The following is a 21,351-nucleotide window of genomic DNA, read 5'->3' as shown; positions in this document are numbered from 1 at the left end:
AGGGAAACTTGGATTTAATGAATGACAACTTCTTGTTCTTCAGGTTTATACCCTGGTTTCATATAGAGAGGAGCGCCGATTACGAAAGCCAAGTTGGTGTTGGCTTGGTTTTGTCTTCGACAGACATCAAGGAGGAGGATTGATGGTTGACCAGAAGGAAACTGAAGGAAATGCGTCAACAGGTGAGTCGCCGTTGCAATGAGTCGACGACATTTAATTTAAGACCGCGTTTGATTATAAATATATACATATATATATATATATATATATTCAAAAAAAACTACAATCAGGTAGAGAAGATCGCAGTGTAGCGATGCTGAAGGCGGAAGCAGTCTACATGGAGTATGCTGACCTAAGGAGATATGCCTGGCTATGATAATGACATAGTGATTCTCTTGGGAGATAGACACATGACATGAAAAAGGCCTATGAGCTTTATGAAACGCATTAAAACAAGGCCAAACGCATAGAACGATAGAAGTGCGCCCGCACCTTCGAACATTTGTCATGATGCATATCGAGAGGTGAATTAGCAATGCCGTTGTTCAGTTCTTACACAGCCTGCGCAATCAAACGGAGACAAGCTTCCAGATCCATCGTACCCCGTTCACTCAGACCAGTACAAGTGGGCACGAGAGCGATTCTTATCGTGTCCTCAGCCTGCGGTCCACGGTGGAACAATGCGCAAAATACTTGTTGTGGTATCAATGTTCGGTGCTTACGGATGCAACGACGCTTAGTCAGAGATTGGGCATTCCAATGCGTGGTTCTGGAGGCGTGAATACTGGCGCAGAGTCCGTTGAAGTCGCGGATGCCTGGTAAAATCCCCTGGTTGAATGGATGGACTAGTCGTCAGGTGAAAAGTGCGATGAATACCTGCATGTGTGTTTGGTTGTAGGGAACGATGATGAGGGTGAGCTAAGTTAAGACGTGGGTCGGCGTTTCTACGGCCCGCGTTGATAGTCAGGAACAGACGCGCCAGCCTCAACCTTCCGGGGATACTTTGGTCACCATAACTCAAAAACTGTCGAAGGCAATCGTAACACAAAATGCTGGTCTCTCTCACCGTTGGCAAGGTCGACGCCGGTGTCGCGGTGTTGTTGACTGAAGATAAACGCCTTGTAAGCATCCCGCCCATGGTCCCAGAAGATGACCACTGTGCAGGCGCACCCCTGCCATTCACCCACCTTGCCATTGACAGGCTACAGATTGAGTTTCCCTCGATATTGCTACCCCCCGACATCTCCTCTGGCTCCATGGTCGATATCGAAGTCGGCCGCAATTACAAAGCAGAAGCAGATGCCCAGCGAGCCTTTCAAGAGCTTCAGACGGAGATCTTCCAGACCTTTGGCCAGCGCACGCCCTCTGCACCCGTCCTCAAATGTCGAAATGCCACACAAACCTCAGTTGTCCTCGAGTGGGACCCAATCGACATTGCGACTGCCGAACTACGCAGCCTTACCCTATATCGCAATGGCAGCAAGGCAGGCACTATACCGAAGCCCAGCGAGAACCACAGCACCAAGTTGAGTGGCTTGGCTGTCGATACAGAATACACCTTCCACCTCGTACTCAAGACCAGCGCGGGCAATTTCAGTAGCGAGAAGCTCAAGGTACAAACGCACAAGATGACAGATCTGTCTGGTATCACAATCACACCAGGACATATGCCTGCTGCTTTACGCGAGTCACTCCAAAGATCAGTAGAACGAATCGGCGCAAAAATCGCAGACACTGTTCGTATCGATACGACGCATTTTGTATGCACAGAAGGTAGAGGGCCAGCATGGGAGAAGGCAGTGGAGAACAACATACCCGTCGTCGTGCCAGACTGGGTACTAGGGTGCGAGAGAGAGGGCAGAATTGTCGGTGTGAGGGGATACTACCTGAATGCTGATCCACGATTACGGAATGTTGGTCCAGGTGGATCGCAGGTACCCCAACAAGGAACTCAACAGCAACAACAACAGCAGCCCAGAAGTCCCGTGTTAAGTCCACGGACAGAGATTACCCCACCTACCCCGGACAGACCCACACAGGACCGCAACACCAACACAGCACCACCTCCCCCACCTCCAAAAGACACAGCAAGCGAAAGGAGCAATGCCAGCACACCAGAACCGAGGAGCCAACCAGCGCAACAAAAGGCCAGTACAGAAGACTTGAAACCACAGTCGGAAGAGCAAAGGCAGCAAAACACGAGCGAGGATGAGTCGGAACCTGAGGCAAGCAACGAGAAGGCAGTCGAGGCAGGCCTACCGAACAGACCGAAATCAGGGCAACCGTCAGTCGAGGACGATGATGATGGAGGAAGCTTCCAAGAAGTGGACCTATGATCAACAGAAGCATCCATTCAACGACAATTCGAAAGGAATGTGGATTTGGCCATCAAGAAACTTTGCACAGAGTGTCAATGGTATCTAGGCTTTTTCAATACACACCGTTTTCTCATTACGCAGCCATATCTATATAGCTAGAAGAGAGAAGAAAATAACCAGAATCGCCAATGTTCTCACATCACCACTGCTGATTTACCACTCTTGATGAAAGTCCGCGGGACAAGAGACTGGAATCTCAATTGTCATGCATCATCGCGTCTAGCTATACATCCAAATTGTCATTTGCGGCCCCTGTTTGCGCAAGATTGCTTTTGATTATAGGATTGGGCTTGTTCTAGCTGAAATGGGGATTTGAGGGGTGATTGGACGGTGATGGGAGTTAGAAAGGGTAGAGGAGTTGTGAGTAGCAGTTTCTGTTCCTTGACGAAATAAAGAATGAATGACAATGAGATTGGAAAGATTCAAGCACGGTGTTTTTGACATCCCGTCTTGCCTGATAGAGAAAGAGTTAAAATCATTTGGAAGATTTCTGTTTTTTATTGTTGGGTTTGGTTGCACTTTTGTGTTTCTGGCTCTGGTCTTGGTCTTGGTTTTTAATCTGATGCTGATTCTGTTTCTGGCACGATCGCAATCCGCCTTGCCAGCCTCATCGACTCAGAAGGATATTAGGACTGAACGGATCGCGATATCGGCGGATAAGTGGGTGTTTGATAGACCACACTTGAAATATATGGGTACGTGGATCCAGAATGAAAGAAGTGCATTAGACGAATATTCCACTTTGCATGAAATAACACATCTCCAGATCAAATAGGGAAACTATAGTGTCGAAGAAACATAATCCCTCAATCTCAAACAAGTCGAAACCGACACCCATCTTTCTTCCCCCTCTTCACCAGGCCCACAACCTCCCCGTTCATGAAATCATGCGCATACGCTTCCCCAACGACTTGCCAGGACCCCTGGCCTACCGCGCGCAGCACAAGTGGGATACTGCAGCCGAAAATGACGGCGACTACATCACCCGACCGCGCACGACAAGGCGCCATGCCCACGATGCCTTGATGCGTAACCATAAGGCGCCGCGCCTTCTTCCGCACTGTATCGTGGAAGCGGGAGAGAAAGCCATCAGGCTTGTCTGAACCAAAGTCGCTCCTCGGGCGAACGGGATAGGAAGGCGGGCGACGTAGGTCTGACCTTGAAGACGGGGGTTCAGAGGGGATATTGGTTACGAGGTCGAGGAGGGTTTGGGTGCCGAAGACGAGGGCTTTGTTGTGCTCGAACCAGGTTGAAAAGCTCCAGTCGACGGGCGCGTGGGCGAGGCATGCGTGGCAGAGGTGGAGGAAGTCGGTGGTGTAGTGGGTTGGTGCGTGGAAGCAGAAGTACTTGTCTTGTCGATTGAGAACGAGGGAGCGGGCGATGAGCTCGATCCAGTCGGTGGGGAGCATGTTGGCTCTTGGGCCTGATTGCTGGTTTGTGCTAGACTGGAGGATCGTGTGGCCAGTTTCTGCGCAGATGAAACTTTGGCAGCGGAGTTGACGGTCGTCTAGGCCGCCGAGTCCATGGATTGTGTCTAGTATGACACCGTCGCAATGCAACACTTGGAGGTCATGGGAGAAATGTACGTTTGCTTTTTTGCTCAGTTCGCCAGGTGCATTGTATGTTGCGTTCCAAGTAGCAGACTTGAGCGGTCGGAAGTTTCCAATGTGCTCGCTAGCACTCTGACTTACCATCATGGGAACAGGGGAGGCAAATTCGATCGTGGCTCTCCAGTCTGGCGCCCAGTGAGGCACCGAATTATCCGGGCCAGGATCAAATGGTCCAGAGAAGCGACTGAATAAGTGGACAAAGCAAATGATATCCAGGCTCCCATATTCGTTCCAAAACGAGCGTACGAGCTTTGCAAACTGGAGCTCCGCACTCGAGCTATACTCCGGTGTCCCAATCAGCTTGCGATCTCTCGAAGTGATAAGCCCCAATACAGAGAAGATGCGATCTCTGCTATCCGTTGCCGAGTGGTTGCCCAGGTAAGCCATGATGGAAATCAAGCTGATGCCTCGAGAATCGATTCTGGTATGCCATTGGTGAATCCTCCTGCGATTAAAGGCTCCATCAAATGCTACACGAGGCACTAGTTCGTGTTCGAAATCGCTGCTGATGGTGCTGCATAGAAAGATGCTGTACACAGCGCTCTTGAGCTTGCCACGGCTGATGCTTTTTGGGCCACAGTAGAGCTTCGCTTCTTTGGAGAGTACAAACTCTTGTAGCGTCCAGACCTGGTGTCAATCTTTAGTGAGGATATGTTTTAAACATTGATCCCGTTCCACGTACCCGAGTCCACCATGGCCTGAATAGCAATTTGCTCACAGCCGCACACTTGGAAGTAAACTCTGGATCCTCGAGATTTTGCCGCATCGCCGCATCATCTCTATCAAAAGCAACCTGCAGGGTGGAAAGATAGTGCAGGAACTCAATCGCACCAGTACAATCACTGCCTTCTTCTCGCTCTTCACCCAACCATATTATCGCTCTCTTCGCCCTCTTGTAGATATCTGCCATGATTTGTATCTGCTTCTCCCGTTCGTGCCCATTTTCCAGATTGATGCATAGCGAGTCAATCCACCACCAGTCGTCGTTGCCGAAATCTTTATGCTTTGTGACCATGTGCATGAAAGGAGCCAGACTGCTCAGCACAGATAGCGATCCGGTTTTCAGCCGAACGGTTGTGCTCGAGTACGTCTTGGTTCCCCAGACATAGCTTGCGGTGTAGAAATGCGGCGCACTTGCAAGGCGAAATGTTTCTAATTTACCTGGAGAGGAATCACGTGCATCAGTTTGTATGCACACCACAGACGTACCAAGGGCATAGGGGGAACATCATACCAGTGAAGACACCATCATCCTCTGACTCTGAGAAGCGAAGCAAGCGAATCGAAACTTGATCAATCGAGTCAGCGTATACGGAATCCGCTCGTGTAATGGAAGACGATGATTCCATGTCGAGCAAAGTGGGGCTTTGTGGTTCTATGAAAGTGAATTACTGGCTGAACGTTGAGGTGCGACTGCACGCTAGCCCTGTCTTTGGCAAGGCGTCCCGGTTGACGTCAAGAGGAATCAATATCAGTATCTTTGACTTCAGATAATTGGCCTGTAGCAATCGTTTGAGTTTCTATGCTTTCTCCCCAAGTGATTCTGGAGAGCATACCATTTTTGGTCAACATGTCCATGGTGAGTATAGTCTGTTCCCTCTTTGAAGTATGCACGACGTTACCAAACCTAACCCCTTTCCAGCCCACACACCATACCCCCAACCCAACATTCTCACAGTCTCAAACCCATACCAAACCCACACCATCCCACACCCAGCCTCCCAACCCTTTCCCACAATCCAGCTGAACCAAACAAAACATGATAACAGTCATACAGTCATATCACAGCACCACAGAAGAGATGTACGCAATCGTGAGGAATCCCCTATCAGCTAGGGCGGGATAATTACTATATACATTAAATAGCTATGATGAGTCGTACGCATTGAAACATGAAAACACATAGGAAAGAGTAAGAGGAGACGTGGGAAACACAGTCTACCTGCTTAAAAAGCCAAGAACAAGAACAATATCTTCGCTACACAGAAAAGAAACGGAAATGACCCCATCATGAATATTCACCCATCATCCCCTCTTCCCCATCCTTCCCTCATCACCCTAACCCCGCGCTAAACAAAAGCCCACATCCCTCACACAACCCCCGGCGTCCTAAAGAACCGAATCTTCCTACACGCCTCCAGCACATCCTGCGTCCGAATCTCGCCCTCCTCCAACTCGAGGCCCACAATCTTCGCCAGCGCCTCGGTCAACTGCTCATTCTGGCGCTGCAGCGAAACAACCCTCTCGTGCATCTTGTGCATCTTGTACCTTGTCGACGCCCCGTTCTCGGCCTCATCTTCATGCCCGCTGTCGAGAGATCGCTCGCGAATGGGCTCGGGTGTTTGCGCCGGTGTGAGCGGTGCATGGGGTACGACCTCGGCCTGCTGTTTTTCCAGCGTTGGCGGTGGAGCGTGGGCTGGCGCGGACAGGGGCTTCTTCTTTATACGTTGGAGATCACGCAGTTTGCGAGCTCGTGTCTGTTCTTCGCGCGAGGCTAGAGGATGGTTGTCTACGGGAATGGGCTTGGGCGATGTAGGCGTTCTTTTGGGACTGCGTGGAGAGTTGGATGTTGGTTGAAGCGGCGCTCGTGGGGGTGTGTTGGAGCCGGAGCCTGATATGATGCGTTCGACTTGTGGGCTTGCGAGTGGATTGAGCATTTCTTCTGTGAAGGAGTCACCCATGAGGGAGACATATCTTGAGCGGTTCTTGGGCTTTGATTGGGACGCCGGTCGTACGAGAGCCAGTGACGGGGTGCTGATCATGGCTTCAGTTGGAATCACAATCTTGAGATGTTTGGCTCCACCCGCAGTTGTCATTTCGCGCGCGCAAGCCGGTATAGGAGACTCCTTGTTCGATCTCTGTGGTGAGCCTTCTACAGACCCAACCCGGGCTGCGAGTGTCTTCCGCTGCTTGACCTTGAACAACCGCATACCGGTCTTCTTGCGCTGTTGTCGAGTATTCGGCTGAGGTTCTGGTGACGGCCCAGTGTTTCTAAGGTAGTAATGGAAGTCGTTGAGTCCCAAGCGGTAGTAAGTCTGATCATTGCAACCGCGATGGAACTTCGCCGTCAGCGCATTGTGGTCGAGAATTGGTGGCGCTTCCTTGCCAACGATGGCTGAGCCCGCAAGATCAGCTTGTCCCACGTCGACACGTTTCGGAACCTGTTTCTTCGGAATATGGAGCCCGCCTTTCTCCTGATTGTACGGCGAATACTGCCCCTCAGCGGCAAAGACAAACTCGCTGTCCACGGATATGGTAGACTCGACTTGGATGTTTAGCGGAAAACAGGGGTTCGTCAAACGTTTTGGGCTGCGATCCGGAACGGCAGGCGGTGGCCCGTTTAAAAAATGCAGCTCATCAATGGGAAAGATGGCCGCGGACGCTCTGAATGGACTTTGCAGGACAGGATTCGACTGCACTGGTGGTGTATCTGAGGGGCAGGGAGAGCAGGCATCGGAGGAGGTATTGGGCGAAGATACCGGCCCGCCACTCTGACTATCAAAGTACCGTTGAATCACACCAAAAGTGCCCATCTCTTCATCTTGACCAGTTTCGAGGGAGGGAAGTAAGTCGAGGACGCCTTCATTAGACTCTTTCCGGCGATGTTCCGCGACCCAAGATTCCAGTGGTGCATGCCGTGCAACGTTGTTAGACTTTGGACTACCGAATTTGAAAGGCGTTTGACGTCGTCGCTGCTTCTTCTCTTGGGGGAAGATTGCTGGAATACTCGCACTTCGGATGTTTGTTTCGTGACTTGACGTATAGCTGGAGCATAATTGTTGTGTTGCGGTCTTGACCAAAGGCACTGAAAATGAGCGACGGTGACCGTTGGCTGATGGTTGGTAGACATTCAATGTGGTAGGGGTTCCTACTTCGGTCGAGTCAAGCTCGGCTGGGGCGCCACGGTTGATGGTGATCCTCTTCCCCACGATTTGTGACTCTGGTGACGAGCAATATGCGTATTGGCTTGCCTGCGTCTGACAACCCTCACTTGGTGTTCCGCGATAAGACAGAGTCCTCGGCCGTGAGTAGTTCTCATTAGAAGAAGATCGTGATGGTCGGTACACCTCCACGTTCTTGGGTGATCGCATTTCAAAGTCCCGTGGCGTGTGGTTGAGAAAGGTCCCTCTTCTTCTTTGTTGACAGCCAAACTCGTCTATATAATGAAGAGGCGGTGACGAGCCAAAGCCAGAGCCAGTCGGATCAATGCCTGCTGTGGTGGGTGGAGTGACGTTTTCGTCCTGCGTCGAGACGGTGGACTTGCAACGGAGAGAATCCAACGTCTCGTTTGTGTTCCTCTTGCGTGCAGCCTCGAGGCTCCCAGCGTATTCGAGTGCAGAGATACCAGGGTGGCCAAACATTGGGAAGGAGTTCAAAAGGCTTTCCGTAGAGCTTCTGGAGGTGGAGAAGCTCATGACTGCGACCGGCTTATGAGCAGCCGCCAGACTGCCACAACCCCTCCCAAACTGATGCCAATGCGCGAGCTGTGAGTACCAATCCGGAAAGTTCAGCAGGGAATAGGGCTTGAGAACGTGGCACAACCACTACTTTGGTAGTTCAGCAGACGCAGTGGTGTTGTATTTCACGAAGACAGCTGAGCTCTGCTGTAACCTTAGCCAGGGGCAGCGGCGATTGGCAGCTTTTGTGCGTCGACTTCCTTGCAAGGAAGAAACTCCACGATGTCCGAAGGGAGGAAAATCATGCAGTACTTCCTGCAGTGGATCTGAGCGTACCCAGAAGTCTTCAACTCGTGCCAGCAAGAGGTACTGCTACGTGGCACAGCAGCACATTGAGAGCGAACCAGCAACAGTAGTCGAATTGGGGTTTGACGTGTCGATGTCTCTAAACGCAGGCTACACAGTATGAAAAGATATCAAAATATAAGTTGCGGTAAAGAGTGTCCTTGGCGATTTGCGCCAGATCAAATCCCGCTGCACCCCGTTCACACCGGCGGTGATGTCGTTGATATTAAGGTGCTGGCCAGGCTAGGTACCTACGTACGCCAGGATCTGGTGGCTATGAGAGCGGCGATTAGCGCCCGGCCACGTTGTACAAGGCGTACGAGGGGGATTGGCGTTGGAGTGTGACGAGAATTCGCGAGAGTGCCGTGCAACTCAGCCGCTTCTATAAGCACTGCAAGGGAGACCAGTTTTCCGATCTTATGCTTGGGAATCTGTAGGCAGGCTAGCCAAGAGGCCAAGGCAAGACGTTGGACCCGCGCAAACTGTCAAAACCGTTGCATGATGGGCCTGAGGGATCCGGCGGGGTTCTTGTCATGTCGTGGGGTGCGGTGTATATCGTACTTGGTGTAACCACAAGGCGTGGAAGTAAATTGTGGAGCAGTCCCATTCACATTGTATGCCGTTCCTGATACACAACAACGGCACATGTCGAAAATCGCGAGAACGATTTCACAGGATCGCCCCGAGCATTCAACATGCATTGCTGCGATTGGAGCGGTGTGAACGATCAGCAATTATTTGGTGAGCTTGGGAAAGGAGAAATTTCAAAGGTGGAAGCACACCAGAGGTGGATAGCACAGATCTCATCACGGCGCGTCACTGTTTAGTGGTCGATCTTTGCCTGTCAGACCTTAGCCATGGGCGCCTTTCACACACCTTGTGGCCAATGTTACCCAACTTCAAGTGTCTCCAGCCCGTAATGTCGCCGAGCAAGTCTACTTTTCATGACTAGATGTCTACAAGTAAATAAATAATGGCACGAATTGCCCGCCAAGGGCAAATTTTCGGAAATGGTCGTAAGCCACGCTATGCAAACGCCAAATGACGCTGACGAGCATAACTAAAAACGATATTTCCCCCACACTTTTCAATTGCAATGATCATCTAGTCCTGGGCTTCTTCGTCATAAACGGATTGGGCGGTTCACGCGGCCGTCTGCGAATCTTTGGTTTCGCCATTGCCCCGATCACATCGCCAGGCAGAGGATCGATGGCCGTTGGAGTGGCCGTACCGTTGGGACCCTTGCTTGTGTCACGAGAAGCGTCTGCAAATGCTGCTGGTGTCGAACGGCCACTACCGCCATTGAGGGTATTAGTATTGGATGCACAGTCCGACAGTGCATCCTCCATGTCGACATCGCTACTCTCGCCCTTGACTTCGACACCTTCGCCGTGCTGCTCAAACTTGCGCTTGCCATGATGCACTAATGTGCGTTCCTTCATGGGCTCTTCTTTGATCTCTTCCTTGACCTCTTGTTTGATAGGCTTTTGCTGGGGATTTGAACATCCATCCGAATGGGCGCTTGCGGTTCGACTTATCGGCTCCGATGGATCCGGTCGGTGTGGCTGGACGTAACCTTGTTTGGGAGCTGGGTACTTGCTCGAGTGTTGATTAAGCATCTTTGTCACGTCGCCACCAGTGTAACGATCCCGATTCTTGGCATCCAGGACTAGCTTCTTCCAGAACTCACCGCGCATAAGCGACTGTGAGTTACCCAGAACCCAAAGTGAAGATTTTGCACGCGTAAGACCGACATTCATACGACGAATGTCTTGCAAGAACCCAATTCCACCGGCAGGAGAAGCTCGCACACAAGAGAAGATGATGATTTCACTCTCACGACCTTGGAAAGCATCTGTAGTGTTGAAGTCGATCATCTCATCCGTCTTTTCCCCGAACCGAGCCATGAATCTTGCCTTGAGTTCTCTCAGTTGACTCTTGTATGGTGTGATGATGCCCACTTTGCCCTTGAAGTCGTAGTCAGGGTAGTCGGAGATTAGCCGGGTGTACAATTGGATAGCAATGTCGATCTCCTTCATGTTGATGAGCGAGTGACCCTTGGGCGCAGCTTCCTGCTGGCCCTGAACATCAAAGAACCTATAAGGACCAAGGAGCATGCTTTGATGCCACGGCTTCTTGCGTAATCCCGCCATGTCACCACCATCCAACAATTTGCCGTCGTAAAAGGTTTGGCTGGGAAACAGGCTGATCTCGGGGTGCATACGATATTGCGTATCCAGGAGGTGAACGTCGTCAGGATGGTTCTTCTGCATGCGCACAAACAAACTCTGTTCGTACTGGAAGCGTGCTGCTTCCTTGGAAAAGACAGTCGGAGGAAGTTGTTTGGGATCTCCGACAAGGATACACTTGGCACAGCCATATTTGAGGGGAATGAGTGCACTCATCTCAACACACTGAGCGGCTTCGTCGACAATGACAGTCTCAAACTCGATGCTCAGTCCCTGAAACATCTCGTGACCGGAACCACTGAGCGTTGCACAGACGATATGCGCATCATTCAAGATGCTCTCCTGTGCCCGCCTTCGATCCAAATCTGCAGTGCGATTTTGTATCTTTTCCTCGTCCTTTACGTTATCGATCTTGGTCCCAAGCGCAGTCTTCCTCCTTCTCAGGGCATTGATGTCGTCGTCGAGCTTCGCAGCAGCTTCACCCTTGATCTCGCCAGTGTCTCGTTGCATGTACGCCTGCTTGAGCTGCTCGGAGATCATTTTGTGTTCTTGGAAAATCTTCGACTTGGCTTCTGCATCATTCTTGCTATCCGAAGAATTCAGGTTAAGCTTTTTTGCGACCAGCGTTTCGAGCGTCACCTCCTGTACTTCGACCTTGATGGCATCACTGCGACCGAGACGAACGATGTTCACATTGCGTTTTTCGCCATTAAGTGTCGTGATGCCATCCATAAAACGCATAACCAGCTCATCTACAGCAGCATTGCTTGGCGCACAAACCAATAGCTTCTTCGTAGCCGTGTTGGGACGTTGCTGACCAGGAACGTTGATAGTAGTACCGCGGGTTCGGAGACTGTCGGTAAGTATCGCCCCTACAATAGCAGTAATCGTCTTGGTCTTGCCCGAACCGGGAGGACTGTGACACTATTAGCATTCCAACCATGACTCTAATGTGCGCAACAATTACCCTTGAATCAAAGTGAAGGCATCGTTGTCGAGTGCTGATTTGATTGCCTTTGCCTGCGCATTGTTGACGTTGTAAGTGTTGATCAGCGGCTGTATCTGGCTGTCTTTGTAGGTGAGGAGTGGAGAGGGTTTCGCCCGGATAATCTCATCACAGAGATCGTAATATTGGAGACCCTTCAGCGCACCATACTCGCGCTCAAGCGGGGTAATGGACTGCAGCTTAGTCCCAAAAAGGCTATTGTTTGGCTGCAGAGCGGCCGAAAGAGGGTTGCCAGGTACCACACGGTATGAAACCTCAATATGTTGGTTCTTTCTCTTGACCTTGTACACCCTTGCAAGGCAAGTTGGCTCGTTACCAGAAGGGGACTTTGACTGTGATAAAAGTATGATGTCGCCTTCAGAGATCATGACTTCCTGGTTCTCTTTCTGTGTCATTGTACTGCCTATTTCCTGAAATGCGTCGACACTGGCTCGAGACGTGATTCGGACCTCGTATGGCCTTGCCTGATTCTCCTCGCGAGCTTTGACAAAACCTTGCCATGCTTCTAGAGTCAACAGTGGCTCAAATGTGGATTGATAGTCATTTGGAGTCCGGAACGTGCTGAGGACTTTGGAATATATTTCCGGTCGCGAGTTGGGCGGGAAATCGCCATCATGGAAATAGTTCCATCCTAGGATAGCCCTGTGCAAGGAGCCAAGATCGGGTGCCAGCCGAGCGCGCATATCCTTGATGGATCTTTGAACTCGTTTCTTCTTGACAGGCATCTGAACTTTGATCTCGTTGACAATATTGGTTTTTGGGCCTGTCTTTACTTTCTCCTTCTTCATCCCGAAAAGTTCCTCGTCAATGTCACCATCGCTATCTTCGGATTCATCGGAGGAGTGCATCAGGCCCTCACCCTTTGCTGCTTGATCCTTGCCTAGGACGCCCAGGCCCTCGAGACCGGAGCCTGCTTCCGCGTTGTGTGATCCAAGGCCCCTTGCTGCTCTGGCCTTTACAATCGCAGCCTCTTTTTCCTTGTTCCGTCTCTCAAGCTCAAGTTGTCGCTTGCGCCTAAATTCATCTGACGAAGCATTCCTCTGATCTTCCATAGCCTTGAGCTTTGCAGCTTTGGCGTCAGAAGCTCGCATTTGCTCACGTTTGGCTTGGAAGGCGCTCGAACCCGAGGTCAAGCTAGCCAACAGCTTCGCTTTGCCTTCCGAGGGCGTCGGCATCGCACCAGTAGACATCCATTTGCTTATGGAGGCCTGCTTTGGCTTTACCGGTTCCTCTTCCTTTACAAGAGAACGCCCAAGATGCTTCTCGAGAGCCTGTTGAAGCGTAGCTTGTTGAGTAGCGCTAAGCTTCGCGCGAACTTCGCCAGAAAGGATCTTCTCCATGTATGTCAACGCATTGATGTCGACTTCGATAGAGACAGCATGTAGTCTGTCAAGAAGTTTGCTAATCAAAGTCGTAGATTTGCTCGACAAGAACTCATCGCGAAGACGCAGCCATTTCACCAGGCCATCCATGGCATTCGCAGGGAGAGCCAAGAGCTCTCTAAGTAGAGCAGTCTTTGAAGGAGCACCTTCTTCATCGGCAGAGCCCCCTTTCAAGGCGGTTGCGAAGATGCTGCATTGATCGAACAGTGCGTCGGCAAATTCCATCGTATTTCTGCAGAAGTCCATCATCATAGACTTCTCGTAAAAGCCCAGGTTGCTCCAAGCCTCTGTTGTTGCGAAGATCATCGTCAAGGAGTCCCAGAGGTTCTTCCAGAAATTCATCGTGACTCCAGCATCGTCAGAGGTAAACTCTCGAGCTCGCAGGATTCCATTTTGCGAGTTGCACATCGCCTCGATGATTTCAGAGCACATTCTAATCATACTTGGCGCGGGAGCGAAGGCCTTCTTGTGTCTGACTTGTCGAATCGAGTCAGAGATGCCTTGAGTGACGTTCCTGTAGTGAACCTTGAGAATGTGCTGGAGTGCGTCACTACGTTCTTCCTCCGAGCTGATGACCTTGAGGAGCTCGATCGCCGAATTCCTTGTGCCCTCTGTTGATGAGAAAAGCAACGAGACAATGGCGCTGGCAGCCGACTGCTTTTCGAACAGCGCTTGCAGTTGTGTCGGGTCGAACTCCGAGAGTCGGTCGACCACATCAGTGATAGACTGAGATAGGAGTTCGAAGCGGTTATTGAAATGCCGCACAGTCGCAGGTATCTTGTCAACTCCGGGCTTCATTTGCAGCGGTTCCAGACCAATCAGATTTCGACCAGCGATCAACAAATGAGTAGCCAATTCCAGGCTCTGCGAATCTATCGCTTTCAAGACTGTCTTCCAAATTGGACTCGAAGGAGGCGTCTCCGTAGGCGAGGGCTGTTTCGCTGAGATGAGCTGTCGCTCGATAATCAGTGACTGCGCCTCGAGCTGGAAGGCATGTTGGATGACAGAAAGCGCGAGCTGCATATCCTCCTGGAAGTTTGGATCGTTCTTGAATCGCTTGAGGCTCGAAACTAGTACTTGTATGTGCCTTGAGAGCATATCTAGCATACCATTGACAGTGGGCTGACCCACGAACTTGTCAATTGATTTCCCCTGTCCCATTTTTCGGAACGCGTAATCAAGTACCTTCAGACCTTCTCTGAAGCATAAGTCTCTCGCGACGCGTGGATACCTATCTGACTGGAAGCGTTCGAACAGGGCGTGGCCAAAGGGGCGAATGGCAGGACCAAGATGGGATTCCTTGATTGTCGATAAGAGAGACGGAATCCAGCTGAACGCAGCATGTAAGTTATCCATGCTCTGCTTGTCGGTTGCAGTCGCCGCAAGAAGCAGCTGGTTCAAGACCGGGCTATTGAACACCTGCTCTACCACGGTCGCGATTGACGGAGTAACAGCATTCATTCCCTCCCAATAATCCACGGGGGAAGTTTCTAAAAGCTGCTTCATGGTTGCGGTCAAGTCCAGGAAGCCCTCCGACTGCAGTGAAAGATGATCGAGCATTAGGCGGTAAAAGTCTCCGTCCAGACCTCGGATGCAGTCGGTGATTAGGTCTCGGTCCATTCTGCTGATGATGAGTCGCGCACCGTTCCAGAAGAGTGATACGAGCGACAGGTCAAGGTTATTCATCTGGACCTTCATCATGACGCTTACAAGGTGATCTCGCACAGCCCATTCGAATTCGGACTTGATGATGTTGCGCTTGAACGTAGACCATGACTCCGTCGCCCACTTGAGACGCCTCGGATTTCTACAGAACAAGAAGCGCGTCATGGCTGGTAAACAGGTCTGTACTTTCAAACGCTTCTTCGTCTGCACCATGTCGAATGGCGCATCAAAATGCTGCTGAAGGAATTCCTCGCTGCGGACCACATAATCGCAGCTTAGCGCCTCGAAGAAGGCATAGGTACACCATACTGGCACCTTGCTGATCTTACGCTCTGCCGGCTCGAGTTTACGCAGAACATCAGTCGATTCATCCAGCCCTCTTCGTATGCGCCCTATGCACTGATTGTCAACCACCTGCAAGAAGTCGGCAATGTTGTCCTCATCATAAGAGTCGATTAGCCGCGTCCTCCACTCTGCCCTCGACTGATAGAACACCCGTACGCAGACATCGCAGGTCTGCATGAGTGTGTCGAGACGGCTTGTTAGCCATTCCTTGTGCGGTGCGGCCTCGTCGCCATCGAAAGCCAATATTTCCATGGACTTGAGCACTGTCCATTTACGATCCTCAGCTTCTCGTATCTTCAGTCTCCGTTCCTCGAGTTCAGTGGCGTCGACTTCTGGTTCGCCTGCAACGTCTTCATCGTAGTAGGTCGATCCATCGTTGGCGCCGATGCGCGGGCAGAATAGATGCTGGTCTTCGGGTAGCTCTCGGAGCTCACTGTACGAAACGAGGCAGTCAGACATACTGGTGTGGAAGTGAATATGGGAGAGGAGGGTAGGGTTGGGGAGTGTGCGCGTGAGATTCAACAAGGAGGTCACTACATAGGAAAGAGAAGTAAAGTAAAGCAGGTCGGGTGAAACAAAGACAAGGTAAAACAAGGTAAATGAGACCAGAGGCATTTAAGCCGCAAAGAACTTACTTGATCCCCTCGAGGATCTCAGCCATGATGATAGCTACCGGCCGTCCTCAATCAGGCAGTCACACACTCTTCGGGAAGGCGATACTGGAACGCTCTTGAACATTGCCCACCCAGTGCCTCACTCTATAGACACACACACAACTTCTGCGCCAGTCTATGAGAAGATTGGAGATGCTATCTAGAGTGAACAATGCCCCAAGCCTCCCTTCAAATGCGCCCGCTTCGATGCTTTTCGCATAAGCGTGTGTGTATGTGTGTATGCGTGTATGAATGCGCGTCTGTGTATGAAGAAAGGGTACCGTAATACACCACAAAAAAAACCCCGCCCAAACCAAGCGCAAGGGACGGCTTTTATAGACAGAAGGGACGGGCCAATAAACGACTGTTTGCGCGCGCGCGTGCGTGTGTCGGTGGTGGCATGTCATATGACCATGGGTTTAGCGTCGGGCGACTTGGGCTTTACTCCGAGTGGTTAGAATATCCCTGTAGGTTCAAGTCCACGTCACAGCGGCAAATTTTTATAGTTATATAAACTAGCCTATAGTTAAGTATAAATTAGGGTAATTTAAGCAAGTAAACGTAGTTTTTATTACTATCTTTTTTAAACGTGTTCTAAACCTATTCTTAATAATATATAGGCGTTCCTAAATACTATACTAGAGTTTAGTATAGTAGTACTAGACAACGTATCTAAACTAGATAGTAATATTAGAGATAAATTTAGGTAACTGTATAAAGTGCTAGAGGAGGATAGTAGTAGTAGCGTTAAGGAAGTAAGTAAAAGTAAATAGAATAAGTTTAGAATAGGTTAGTAACACATTATAGGGGCATAATATATACCTTACTTATAGTAATAGTTAAGGACCACTACTTATACTAGTAATTATTAAGCATGCAGCTATTCTCCTAGTATACCCTTAATTATATAGCTAAGGGTATAGGTATATAATACTAGTTTAGTAATATAAAGATAGCTCTTACCTAATAAGAGAAGAGGTGCTTATATAGGCTACATAGGTAACATGTTAAGAACACGTTCTTAAATTGTTCTAATTCTAGCAGGTATAATACTCCTACTAGTCTATCTATCTTAATAGGCCTATAACTTTACTATTCTTTAACAGCTAGCTAGCAAGCTAGTATAAATACTAATACTCTAGGGTAAAAGCATATAAGTATCTTAAGAACATGTTATAAACGTGTTCTTATTACATTGTTAATAACGTATTATATAATTAGATCTAAACCTTAAAAAGTGTAGTACCTAAGAAAATTCTATAAAGAGAACTATAAATAAGAAGCTATTATTATAGCCTTATTAAGCGCTTCTCTTTAAGGATTTATAAGGACTACTAGGTGTCTTATTATCCTATAATAAGGACTATAGTAAATTAGGTAGGGAGTAAAACTTAAACATGTTTAAAATATATTAATAATAAGTTAGCAAATTGTAGAATAGGCTTAACTATATATTAGCTATTAGAACTATAGCCTAATATCTGCTACTAGGAAAAAACATTATTTTAGTTAGGTACTACTAGAGGTAGACTCTACATATCTATAAGGTCTTCTAACTAGGGAGATATTAAATCTTTCTAGTAGTCCTGCTTTATATTCTGTGGTTAAGCCACAGTTAAGCTAGATAAAGAAGTGTAGTAGGCATATTGCAACCTATTCCTAACATGTTCCTAATATATTCTAGGCGTTAATTATCTATAAGGGTAAGGATCTCTATTTAAAATCCTATATAAAGTTACCTTCTAAGTAATTATACTAATAGATATAGTAGCAATACCTTTTTTTGCTATTATTTCTTTTAGTATATATATATATATACCTCCTCCTCCCTTAATACTATCTAATAGTAATATTAAGGAAGTAGTAAAGGTGTTGTAGCCTATGCTTACTCTATAGCTTATATAATATAAGTTATTTGCAACCTATTATAAATATGTTCCTAACTTGTTATAGCCTAGTTCCTAAACTTAACCTAGCTCTAAACCTATCTCTAACTTAAAGGTTTCTATTCTATTAAAGAAATATATATTAGCTTCGCAAATAAAGATAAAATCTTACGTATTATAAAGCGTGAAAAGCTTCTATAGTTCCTATTTAAGAGTAGCCTTAGAGGAGTACACTATAAGTAGAGGACAAAGTATTAGGATCCTAAAACTATACATAGTATAAGAGAATAGGTTTAGAATATATTATTAACACGTTACTATAGGCGTATATATAGCAAATCTTTACATTAAGCTTAGGTAACTTAATTATTTGCCTTTTTAAAGAGTAGGCATTAATTCTATTAGATTAAGACACGTTCTAGATAGATATGTTATATAAGAGGTTATATAAGGCATAGGTAGAGATTCTAATAGTAATCTTCTACCTATAGGAAAAGAAGCGTACGTATTAAGAACAGGTTTATAACACGTTTCTAACACGTTGCAGTTATTACACTTAGCTAAATTATTATAGATAAGGATATAACTAAGATATATTAAGTTACTATTACTAACTTCTTTTAGAAGTGTAAAGCACTTACAAAAAGATAAGTGTTATAAAGGTATATTTACTTATAGGGATTCTATAGGACTACTATTAATATATATAACAAGCAGATAACAGGCAAGTTTTATAGCGCACTGTAATATGTTTGTAACGTGTTTCTAACTTGTTTCTAGGACTTAGGCGCTATCTCTAGTTAATTAATCCCTATAAGCGTGACTAGCGCTAGCAACTTTAATCTTGCATAAGATTTTGTTAAGTATATCTACAAAGAAGTATTTACAAAGCATATAAAAGAGAGCTAGATAATACTACCTCTTTACGTCTAAGTAAATTACTACAGGCATTAATAGTAGAGGAATACTTTTAGCTTACTAACCTCCTCTTACGTAAGTAAACATATTCTAAACCTATTCTAAACGTGTTCCTAACTTATTCTTATATAATTAGAACACGAACCCTCTAAAGATACCTAAAACTAGGCAATCTATAAGAAAAACCTAGTAATTGCTGCTAGGATTGTGCAATGCTATAGTAAAATGTTAAAAGAGGTATAGGAAAAACTAGAATCTTATTTAAATGCAGCTAAGCAAGCAGGCTAGAAAGGATATAAAACTAGTAAGTATATAAGTATTCTTAAGGCTACTTAGAAGTAAGTTTATAACCTATTCTTAACCTGTTAGAATTATATAAGTAACATCGTGTAGTGCACACTAGATAGATCTGTAGGATATAAAAGAGTTTAAAGCCTAGAGCAAGTTTAGAATACGCTATAACTATAGAACTCCTAATAGGCTTAAGCAAAGGTACCTTAAAAAGCTTTAGAGGGGAGAAAGTAAGTCTTATACTAGCGTTATGCATATTTACTAATTAAAACATGTTTAGAATATATTTAGAACGCGTCCTGTAATAATAATAACACTCTAGATAATAATAAAGCAAGTCTTGCTATATCTAACTTAACTAGATATATCTTAGTCCTAATAAGAAATAAAAGAGCACGCTTAAAAGCCTAAAGCTAGAGGGCAAGTAGTAGAGTAGTATTAAAAAGAAGTTCACCAGCCCCTTTTCTATCTTCTCCACCACTAGGCTCTTCTCCTCTACTAACAGCAACCTAAAGGTATGCTTTGCAAAACACGTTTATAACACGTTCCTAACTTGTTATTAGTCTGTAACTATAAACTTTGCAATAAAAGGCTCTTCTTAGTAATTAGGCTCTAAAGGAGAGAAAAGAAAAGCTAGAGGTAGATAAGGAAGAACTTATATAGAAAAAGGCACTATTTAAATTATAAAAGGCATAGTTTAAACTTAAGAAAGAGATAGCTACTTTTTATATAAGGTAGGGTTAGTCTATAAATATAGTAACTAGTTCCTAACTAGTTCTTAATATATTCTAGTCTATTACGTAAGCATATATAAGCAGATAAATATATATTCTTTCTTCTTCTCTTTCTTCTTCTTTCTTCTTACACTCTACAAGAACTTTTTATATTTAAGAGTTTAATACTATTTTACTATCTATCTTTCCTAATATTATTAGATATAACTAGTTAATATAGTCTATAAAGATCTTTTAAAGTTAGTATATAATAGAACGCGTTAGGAACACGTTGTAAACTTGTTCTAATACTAAGTAGGATTTATACTAGCAATATATTAAGCTTAAGTCACTTCTATCTAATACTAGGGCATTCTCTCCTACAATATCCTACCTAAATAATAGGTGTATAGTATTTCCTAGCAAGCTTTTCTACTAGGCTATTTAGGCTAGATTAGGGGTATAGGAACTTTGTAGAGTATATATGTATGCGAGTTAGAACACGTTTACAACATATTAATAACTATTTTAGTGTTACTTCTCTAATAGAGGCAATCTTATCCACTACCTTAAGAGGTATTATCCTAAGGTTTAAATAGCCCTAGTAAACTATAGTAGAACTATAATACAAGGCACTATAGAAGCAAGGATCTTCTATAGGAGCTTAATAGTAAATGCTTAAGAATATATTCTAAACACGTTAACAATATATTCTCTGCTAGTAGAGCAGACTACACTAAGTGCCTCCTCTAAGGTTTAAGAACCCTCTAAGATAGCTAGTCTACAACAAGAAGTAGTAGCTAGAGTAGAGGCTAAAGAGGAAGTAGAGAGTAAAGAAGAGGAGCAAATAGTTGCTCCCCTTTACACTATAAATAATATTTAGCAAAAGCAGCAAAAAGGAGATATAAGTCTAGTCTCTTAAAACATGTTTAGAATATATTAATAATATGTTATAGCTAGACACCTATAAATACTAGATTCTTCTTTAATCTAAGGGACTACTAGAGCTTTATAATACCTATAAAAGTTAAAAGAAAAAGTTATATACTATTAAAGGACCCTATAAAAGTAAATAGTACTTTACTTTTAGTAGATAGAAAAAAAAAGAGAAGAGTAGAGTGTTTATTTTAGCAATTACTACTACCTCTTTAGGTTATATGCTATTATATATTGTTTATTAGAACCTGTTCTTAACACGTTCTTAACGTGTTCCTACTTATTACTATTATTATCTCCCTCCCCCTCTCTAGTATCTTCTCTATCCTCCCTAGGCTCTACAAAAGCATACTACAAGTAGAACTAGGCAGTATTCTAGCAGGAATTAGCAAGGTCCACACTAGTATTAAAGTAATAGTCTTAAAATATATTAGGAACAGGTTAATAATATATTATAAACAACTTACTACAGCTAGGATAATTATAAGTATAGATAGTATAAGGAACCTAATAACCTTAAATCCTTAGTAGGGTAGATATAGTAATAAAGTTAAGCTATAACAAGTTAGTAACGTGTTTTTAATAGGTTCTTATAGGCTATACCTTATTACTATCACAGCTACTACAAGTCTTCTTC

The 21,351-nt window shown here is 46.1% G+C and overlaps 4 protein-coding genes across 4 annotated transcripts; 1 reads left to right on the top strand and 3 right to left on the bottom strand.

Moving 5' to 3' along the window:
* Positions 1 to 1,049: 1,049 nt before the first annotated feature.
* IAQ61_008746 (uncharacterized protein) lies at positions 1,050 to 2,336 on the top strand (the record flags this gene model as incomplete). Its single annotated transcript, XM_003836334.1, has 1 exon — positions 1,050 to 2,336. The coding sequence occupies one exon, from the start codon at positions 1,050 to 1,052 to the stop codon at positions 2,334 to 2,336; it is 1,287 nt and encodes a 428-aa protein (XP_003836382.1).
* Positions 2,337 to 3,190: 854 nt separating this feature from the next.
* On the bottom strand, positions 3,191 to 5,337 carry IAQ61_008745 (uncharacterized protein; the record flags this gene model as incomplete). The annotated part of the gene is made up of 3 exons (XM_003836333.2): positions 3,191 to 4,615; positions 4,671 to 5,149; positions 5,223 to 5,337. The coding sequence occupies 3 exons, from the start codon at positions 5,335 to 5,337 to the stop codon at positions 3,191 to 3,193; spliced, it is 2,019 nt and encodes a 672-aa protein (XP_003836381.2).
* Positions 5,338 to 6,078: 741 nt separating this feature from the next.
* On the bottom strand, positions 6,079 to 9,161 carry IAQ61_008744 (uncharacterized protein; the record flags this gene model as incomplete). Its single annotated transcript, XM_066098110.1, has 3 exons — positions 6,079 to 8,532; positions 8,555 to 8,589; positions 8,990 to 9,161. Coding segments are annotated over 3 exons (2,661 nt in total), but the record flags the coding sequence as incomplete, so codon positions are not given.
* Positions 9,162 to 9,830: 669 nt separating this feature from the next.
* On the bottom strand, positions 9,831 to 16,242 carry IAQ61_008743 (uncharacterized protein; the record flags this gene model as incomplete). The annotated part of the gene is made up of 2 exons (XM_066098109.1): positions 11,887 to 16,242; positions 9,831 to 11,835 (listed from the first exon to the last, which is right to left on the bottom strand). The coding sequence occupies exons 1-2, from the start codon at positions 15,930 to 15,932 to the stop codon at positions 9,831 to 9,833; spliced, it is 6,051 nt and encodes a 2,016-aa protein (XP_065951748.1). The 5' UTR covers positions 15,933 to 16,242.
* Between the last annotated feature and the right edge of the window lie 5,109 nt (positions 16,243 to 21,351).

This window comes from Plenodomus lingam, assembly GCF_022343315.1.
Source record: "Plenodomus lingam strain CAN1 chromosome Unknown contig_5, whole genome shotgun sequence".
In the NCBI taxonomy this organism is placed as follows: Eukaryota; Fungi; Ascomycota; class Dothideomycetes; order Pleosporales; family Leptosphaeriaceae; genus Plenodomus; species Plenodomus lingam.
This window is presented reverse-complemented; position numbering and strand designations above follow the sequence as displayed.